The sequence below is a fragment of the Amborella trichopoda genome, chromosome 10 (assembly GCF_054954075.1).
Source record: "Amborella trichopoda isolate Santa Cruz 75 chromosome 10, AtrichopodaSantaCruz75HAP2 v2.0, whole genome shotgun sequence".
In the NCBI taxonomy this organism is placed as follows: domain Eukaryota; kingdom Viridiplantae; phylum Streptophyta; class Magnoliopsida; order Amborellales; family Amborellaceae; genus Amborella; species Amborella trichopoda.
This window is the reverse complement of record NC_142345.1, coordinates 45694109-45703039: the sequence shown is the minus strand read 5'-3', so window position 1 is coordinate 45703039 and position 8931 is coordinate 45694109. Positions and strand designations below refer to the sequence as shown.

Genomic DNA, 8931 nt, shown 5'->3' with positions numbered 1-8931 from the left:
AAACAATGCAAGAGAGAGAGAGAGAGTCTAACTGTAATATTCAGAGCACCTAAGAGAGTTGCAGTTAGGGTAAGAGAGGGAAGCTTAAAGAGAGAGACTAACTGCGATTTTCTGGGAAAGGCTTAAGAGGGTAGGGTAGGTGTTCGAGCTAAAGATTGAACCCAATTCCAGTTACTTGTGTCTGTTATATAGTAACCAACATAAAGTCAATAACAAAATAATTAGAGATGGAAAGGAAAAGAACACGAAACAATAATCAAGCAAACCAAACCAAACCAAACATTTAGCAAGAAGAGAGAAAAAAATTTAATAACTAAAAATAGGGGTTTCCCCTCGTACATGTTCCTCCATGAAATGGAGTTCAGCATAAATATCATAAACTAAGATAGATGTAGGGAGGGAGAGAAAGAAAATAAAATAGCAATTGAGTGAGCAAAGATCCATATCCATAGTGGTGCAACTTCGAATCCATGCTCAACCCAATACCTCTCACCTCAACCAATTCACGAGACTTGCATGCAACGTAAGCCCATTTCCTCATGCCATGCCATGCCATGCCAAGCCAAATTAGGGTTTAGAGGGTTTATGATCATTCTTGAGGTTTTAGAGAGAGCTGGATTCAACACAGTCAAGTCTTAGAGGTAAATTAGGGTTTAAGCTAGTGGTAAATCAAGGATACCAAAATTCCAAGTGAGATAGAAAGATGGTCCCCATAAGTCCATTGGAAAGTGCTTGTTATTATTGCAAGCTTCAAGTTGTGGGGGGGGGGGGGGTGAATCCATTCATCTTTTCCTATTGAGAATAAAAGAAGGTAAATGAGTGTCAGTGCCAAGAAGAGACTGAGAAGAGTGGGTGGTTCTGCCACCCTAAGAAGCAAGCATCATGGTGCAGATGTAAATTGTAACCCTCAGAGGGATAGTGCAGCCTCAACAGCAGCCTTGCTTGCGAAACCGCAAAATCACTGAGCACCACCCCCTCGAAGCCACACACCCGCATCATCTCCGCCCACCTCTCGAACCTCTCGTGCCTCTCCCTCTCCCTCTCCCTCCTCCCGATCTCTTCCTCGTTAGCCAGCACCCTGGTGATCTCTCTCCCGAACCACACTTGCTCTACAGCCATCCTCTCTCTACTGCTCGGAGGCACCGTCGCCTCCAAGGACTCAAACAGAGCTGAATAGTGGCTCAAGGCCTCCGAGAACCTTTCGGTGAAGCTCGGATGGTTGTGTCCGGCTTCACGCTCCGACAATGTCAGGACCCTCGGGTTTAGGCCCTTCAATGCTCTCAATAGGGAGGGGAGGTCGTGGCCAAGGTGCACATGGAGGTGGTGCACACAGTTTACCGCCAAGGCCTCGTTAGGCTGAGCAACCGATGCTATGGCTTGGGGCAAGAGGAGGAGGTCAGACAAGGAGTTGGAGAGGAAGGGGTGAAAGTGGAAGTCGAGGCCAAGGGTTTGGGCGAAGCGGCTGAGACGCGCGCCAGTGCGGTGGAGGTTCGAGAGGTCGGGGCCGGTGCCGGTGATTCGGATGGTGGCCCCGTGGTGTGGAAAGCGCTCGGCCATCGCCTGCATGAAAGGCGGCCACTGAACGCCTTGCATCGTGTTCAGGTCGACTATGTGCACCGAATTGTGACCGTCCAAGGCATCGAGGATGGCCTGGTTCGCTGTCAAGTGGCTGAACCTTATAAATGGGGTGATTTGGTTTAGAGAGAGAAAGGAGGACTCAACGGTTTGCGGGGTTACCAGAGAGGGAGGTATATGTCGTGGACTTTGTTGCTGCTGTTGCGGTAAGGGGAGGCGGAGGTGGAGGGATAAGGCAGCTACAAATTGGGAGACGAGGCGGTCGGTGGAATCGCCATAAGGAGAAGAATTTGAAGAAAGGAGAGAGAGAATGCGAGCTGCCGACTGCAAATCGGAGCGAGAAATGTGCTCGGCGCATGTCATGAGCAGCTGCCGTAGCTGTTGGGCCGGTGGCGAGCCGCCATGGCTTGGGAAGCCGATGCGGAGGTGGTGGTCGGAGGGGTCTTCGTCTTCATGGGAGGAGGAGTCCAAAGAGCCAAGCATTTCACAGTAGCGTAATCGCACGGATTCTCCACGAGCTTGAGCCAGAGTGGTGGTGGTGGTGGCGGTGGCGGTGGTGGGGGGTTGGAGAGCGAGAGAGAAGGCGGAATGGGTTGGTACATAGAGGGAGAGTGATATATGAGGAGGAAAGAGATGATGGAATGCAGTTTCTGTGACGGGACATGATCTGGCAGCAGAGAGTAGTAGCAGGAGCTTATGTAGATACTGTTCATGAAACAACTCTTTTTTCTTGTTTTTTTTTCCTTGTTTTGGGTTTGCAAACTATAGAGGAAGAGAGATTAGATTATGTGGAATTCTGATTGATCGCAGATTAAGTAGAGAGAGAAAGTGGGTATCAGAAGTCCCTTCCTTAAATTTGGAGGAGAATTCCCGTTTCTCTCTCTAAATTGGGTTGGTAATGGTGAAGAGAGAGAGAGAGAGTGTGTGTTCCCAAACACGCAAAGCCTTTAATGGGTGAACAGAGACTATTCACTCCTCCCTCCGTTTGTCTCTATCAATCTATGGACCTAGAGAGAGAAAGAGAAGGTATGATGGTTTTCAGATAACTTCCTTGCAGAGCCCCCTATGCTTGTCAGAACAGAAAAGACTCTTAAAACAAGCAATCCATCTCTCTCTAAAAAACAAACAAACGAGAAGAAAAGAACCCCTCTTTCTCTCTCTCTCCTCTTGTTACCTCAACCTCTCTCTTGCTTTGAGGCCACGGAATTTCAGAGCACAACCAACCAACCAACCACCAATCCAAAAATAATCATCCTTCTCCTCGTTCCCTCACATCAATGCAAAACCAGGAGGGAGGGAGGGAGGAGAGGTAGAGAGAGAAAGCATCTTTGTACAACCCATTAGCAAACAAATAGAATATTGCAGGCCAAAAAGAAGCGCATTTACAAGCCCATAGAATATTTCAGAACCATTTGTGGAAATCAGAGAGATCATAACACATCAACTGATTTCCATCCCTCCTCCTGCTCCTGTTCCTGTTCCTGTTCCTGCTCCTGTTCCTGTTCCTGTTCCTGCTTCCTTTGAGAGAGAAAGCTCTATAGTGATCCAGGTACTCTCTCTCTCTCTTATTTGTTGTTCTATTCCGATTATTCCCAACTCTTCTTTTTGTCTAATTGATTTTTTGCGGTACCCGAGGCTCACTCTCTCTTTCTCTCTCTATCTTCTGCCATTTCTTTGATTACTAAAAAATGTGTGAAAGATCTCTCACTAAACGTGAGAAAAGCGAAAACCACCCTTAAACTGCAAAGGAATCTCCTTTCCCTCCCTCGTGCATGCACAGTATCATCAGATTTTAAAATAAAGAAGGGCTAATGAAAAAATGGAACCATAAAACCAAAATAAATGAGAAGAAGAAAAAAAAAACTGGCATATAGAAGAGAGAGAGAAGCTGGTGATTTTTGCTGTTTACCTCTCACAATAAATACATTGATTTGACATGCTCAAAAGTCCACCCTTTACATTGAGAATCTTCTGCCCTTGTCTCTCTCTCTCTCTCGCTCTCGCTCTCTATCTAAAATCCCCAAGCAAGGCATGGCATGGCACGGCACCTCTCTCTAAAACGTCCCACTTTCTCTCTCTCTCTCTCTCTCTCTCTCTCAGGAAATCTAAAGCTGAGAAGAGTAGAGAGAGTGTTTCCTTATGGCAAACTCCATAGACAGTAGAGAAAGAAAGGTTTGAGTGGAGTTGAAGGCATGCATTTCATGTAACATTTCACATCAAAGGCGGGACCAAACATTTAAAAACTAAATTTGATGACCCATGGGGAATTAAGCAACACCCACATCCATAAAGCCCTTTTTAGAGAGAGAGAGAGAGAGAGAATCAAATGGAAGGGTGTCTCTTTCTTATATTCTTTGTACATCGCCATCCACAGGTATCCTTTTCCTAGATAGAGAGAGAGAGAGAGAGAGACAGAGAGAGGCTATATAAACTTTAGGACGCATCAGTCCACAGTGAACTGTTCCATTTGATTTCCTGTACATAAAAAGATGAGTCTCTCTCTCTCTCTAGAGATAGAGATAGAGAGAGAAAGAGAACACTTTCTCCTTCTCTCTCTAGAGATAGAGATAGAGAGAGCGACGCCATTCCCCCGAGGCTGCGGGCCAAAAAAGTCATGATTCTGTGCCAACCACTCAAACTCCATTTCCCAACCCCTATTCCTTAAAAAAAAAACCCCCAACTTGCCCACTTTCATTTCAAATACCCCTCTCTCTCCAATACAAATTACTTTTATTATTATATAGCAAAGATTGTTCCTGAGCAAGTACCCCCCCTCAAAGATTTAAAAAAGCAATTGCACCTGAACTTTCTCTCTCTCTCTCTCTCTCTCATATATGTTATGTTATGGAGGGGTAGGGAACAAAGGTGTATGTTGCTGCAGTTACCCCAACTGCACCACAGAATATACATACATCAACGTCCAGCCTTTGGAGATGATTCATCACATATCCCTTTCTTTTCTCTTCTCTTCTCTTCTCCTTTTTAATAATTTAACATGCTTTTCTTTTGTCTCTTCATTGCAAACGACCCTCCTTGCCTCTCCTCTAACTTGCATTCTCACACTTTTAGAGAGAAAGACGAATATATACTCTCTCTTCTTCAAATAAGTTAAATAAAATAGGGTATTTTGGTAAAAAAACCCATTTAAAAAAAATCGCATGGAGCTCTTTGGGATGGACTCGGTTTCTACATCGGGCAGGCCCGCATATATGTATAAATATGGGCCTCTTGATAAATATATTTTTGAGATGGGACTTTTGGACTCTATTTTTTAAGGGAAGGTGGAGATCATGAATATCAAAAAATAAATAAATTTTAAAAATTAGAAATAATAATTCTCTTAAAAAAACATTTGGACCATTAATTTCCGTTGTTTTTAGATAAAACACCTGCCTGCATCCATCTTTAAGAAAGATGCTTCATGCTTTCTGGACCACATATGTAGTCATGCGATCCAGCCCGTATGAAAGAAGTTTCCTTTTGCGATATGCTAAGTTGAAAATTGTAGTTCATGTGTTTGTTAAAAGATAATATAATATTTTACTATGATTAGGGTTGAACATGGTTTTCAAACCATCAAAAGATTTTTGATAGCCCAAATTTAAAGGTGTGCTCTACTTGTATATTATAAGTTGGGCAGCTTATAAGAACCTTTTTTTAGAATGTTAACTTGGGTCTTGATAGGAATGAAATCTAAGACACCTTGACTTCTCATGCTTCAACTATTGGATTTTGATTATATGTTAATAATGTCACATATTATTATGATCTAACAATTGTTGTTAACATCAATTTGTAAAATTATTCTCGGCTCACTCCCAACTGTCTAATCATGGTGAAAGTAATGGATCTACAAAATATATAAAGGAAAATTGTTTTATGCACGCTGGACTGCATTTCTACAATATGTCGTCCAGAGGTATAAAGCATCCATCTTAAGGATAGATGCAAATAGGTGGTCCATCTAAAAACAATTGTAACTAACGGTCTAAATGTTGTTTTAATATAATTATTATTTTCAATTTTCAAAAAAAAAATTCCCATGTCAAAGATTATATATTCTCTAAAAATAAGAATCAAATTATATTTAAAATATATATTTATTGTCATGCCCGCATTTGTACAATATGTAGGCTTGCCGAATAGAAACCATGTCATATATAAATCGTATTGTAAAATATATAAAGGGCGTGGTTTCTATAAAGTGCCCACCTTATACTATAATACAAGTAAGCCGTGCCTCAAAATTTTGCTAAAGATAGGAGTTTTGGTGCATAAACCATGGCTTGAAAATCCATGTTGAACCGAAATTTAACATTTTAAAAATGGTAAAAATGTATAAATACTTGAAATTTTAGAAAATAAACAGTTTAAATAACTTGTTATAAGATACATTGTTTTTAAGATTTAATTATTATTATTGTTTCTTTATATCCACCCATCTCATCTTGCTGTTGTGATGATAAGCTACAATATTTTGCAACTTCATGACACTCTTTGAAAATCTTGTATAATAAATAAAATGAAAAAAGAATCGTGTATTTTTGTAGTACCATTAGGGGCGCCCTTTGAACATGTGTAGGGGCAGTGGTAAGTAGGTACGGTGAAATAAAGACACGCATTTATTTTGGGAGCCAGGCATTTACTAAGATCCCCTCCCCTTCGCATATTAAACATTGGATTAGATGATAATCGCATAATACGGGGCTACAATGCCATGTACATGAGGTGACCACTGATTGATTGCTGTCTCCTCCTTTTCCATATTATGATGATCATTGAAATTGTAAATGTGATTGTTATTTATTTTGTCTTTTATTGTTTGTCCTCTTTTTCTTTTCCATCCCTCATATTAAGCTTTTTCTTTTTTTCAGGGGGAAGGGGGGGTGTGGTTTACAAGTCAACCTTTTTTTGTTGGGAACAATTCCTAAAAGAAAAAGAAAAGCCATTGGATTTGTTAAAGCATGGAATGGAAGCATCTTAGATAACTTGTGAGTTTTTTACATCATAAAAATATGTTTATTGATGAATCATAAAAAAAGCTAAGGTTTAGGATGGGTTACAGCGTAGGTAAGGGTGTAATTATACACAAATAAATATACTAATATGAATAAAATATATTTGTATGAACAAAGGGTCTCCCCACTTAAATTGTTTGGTGTTTTATTAAGGCAATGATGGGGAAAGTTTAGGGAGCATTTGTTTGGAATAACATGAGACCCCTTTTCATCAAATTCTTTCCCTTAGTCCCTTTTCTATATTTGTCCTTTTACTACCCCCACTCACTTTTGCCTTTTATAAAATTAATAATGAATAATAATATCCATCACTTTTGCCTTTTATAAAATTAATAATGAATAATAATATCCATCTAATGGAAAAGGTAAGCAGGTCACCCAAGATTCTATCTCATCAAATAACCTTCGAAATGCTGCTCCCGCCCCTTCACCCTTTTTTAATTCACCTTTGTATCCATTCACCCGGGAGAGTATGATTTATAATGGAAGAAGTCCTTATAAGGCCTAGGCTTTATTAAAATCAAATAAAGCCTCACCTTAAATCTTATCTTCATATCCATGATGGTTAAATCAATTTCCAATACTACCACTAAAATTTGAAATTCAGAAAAATATATACATCTTGCAGATCTTTGAATACTTATTTTTAAGATAAAATGGATGGTCTAGATAATTTGTTAAAACATACACTACATTTAGAGCTATAAATCCTAATTTTTTTCCACAACTATAATGTTCAAACCAAGATGATCAATAGAAAAGTTGGAATATTTTAATGCTTGAATTGAAATTTTCAAAGAGTTATGATGTAAAGCTTTACTCTTTTGATAGGGCTGCCGCACTAGGAAACCATTTTCCATAATTTGTACTCATTCACTCTAGGCTTTGGAATTGAGAGAGAGAGCATAGCATTGATTAGTAAGTAGAGAATGGTGTTTGATATGCGTTTGATTATGGGGCAAGGCAGGCAGAGGTATGTGAAGTGGGGGTGGCAATAGGCAAAAGAGGAAAATGATGATGAAATCGATTGCCCCCTTCTCTTCACTTGCACTCTTCGCTGCACCCCCTTCCTTTCCCTTTTCCTTTTCCTTTTCCTTTTTATGAGAATTAAATAAGTTTATTCACAGTTTTATTCTCACCATTGATTCCCTTGATATAATGTATTCATGTATATTATATGCTGCTGCTGATTACTTAAATCCATATGGTTGAGCATATTGGAAGGGAGGGATCCTTCATTGGTCAGCCACTTTCTTATCCTCTAACCAAGGGCATGCAATAATTAAAGAAACCATGGTCGGCTCACCTTGCTCTCTCTCTATGTCATGTTGCCGTGTCATTGTAGTATAATGAAATTACATTAGGAGAAAACTACTTTTGTAGTAGTTGAAAGACCCGTAGGTACTCTCTTCATCGTAACAATCAATCTCTAAAAAAAAATTATACTGAAATTGCACCTTAAATATGGTCAAAAAAATGAATCTCAATCATAAATTTAAGATTTAAGCCTTTTGAAAATTCAAAATCAGTTTTTCTTTTTTAAGTTAATGATAACAAAGCCATTAAAAATGAGACGCACCTAATAAAAATTTTAAAACAATAATTCGTAAATCTACACAAAAAGGCTATTCTAGTATTGGAATACCTTACAATGGCTATAAAATTTATTTTTATCCCTAATTATGAAATTTAAAGCTCCAAAAATCATGCAGTGATTCTATAAGCACTCAATCTTAAAAAAAGAAGCTTTAAATAATGTGTTACAAGATGCACTTTTTAAGACTTGAAATCTATTTTTTTTTTTTATGTTCATATATCTTGAGGTAGCAATGATCAATTTTAAAGCTTTTGACTTTTGAACAACCTTTGAGTGAAATTTTGAGGTGCACCTTACTTCTAGAATATAAGGTTCACTAACTTATATAAATATATGCTATAGAAATAACGTGCATCTCAAAAACTCTCTGAAAAATGTTGTGATGCAAAAAACAACCCTTCGATGGTGCACATACATCGAGCTTCCAAATTTTGGAGAACAAATCGGAATTGGCGGGCCTGTACTCTTCCATAAGCCACAGATCTGTTGGGTTAGGGGAGCAATTGATCTTCCGAGGCGAACCGCAACCTAATCTAAACCCACCAAGAGGACCCAGAGTTTCAGGTAGAGCTCTAAGTTCAGCTGGACCTAACCGTGTCTAGCAAGGTTCACTGCACCCATACACACACCACTCTGACCTAAGGATCCAGGTCCGATTGATATTAATCCAACCATATACCGTTCATGGTCGTCCCAATCCAAACCCAACTTGTTTACAACCCATATGGGTTGAAAGACTGG

The 8931-nt window shown here is 39.5% G+C and overlaps 1 protein-coding gene across 2 annotated transcripts; it reads right to left on the bottom strand.

Moving 5' to 3' along the window:
* Positions 1-282: 282 nt before the first annotated feature.
* Positions 283-4142, bottom strand: LOC18447384 (scarecrow-like protein 18). 2 transcript variants are annotated; one of them, XM_088849371.1, is made up of 2 exons: positions 1738-4142; positions 283-1658 (listed from the first exon to the last, which is right to left on the bottom strand). In XM_088849371.1, the coding sequence occupies exons 1-2, from the start codon at positions 1931-1933 to the stop codon at positions 823-825; spliced, it is 1032 nt and encodes a 343-aa protein (XP_088705497.1). In that variant the 5' UTR covers positions 1934-4142; the 3' UTR covers positions 283-822. The 2 variants fall into 2 exon arrangements, with proteins under 2 accessions (XP_088705497.1, XP_006857545.1); XM_006857483.3 differs by having other exon boundaries at positions 283-4142.
* Positions 4143-8931: the final 4789 nt, after the last annotated feature.

Coding starts and splice junctions, on each gene's coding strand:
- LOC18447384 (XM_006857483.3), bottom strand. CDS start 2,058: ATGCTTGGCTCTTTGGACTCCTCCTCCCATGAAGACGAAGACCCCTCC.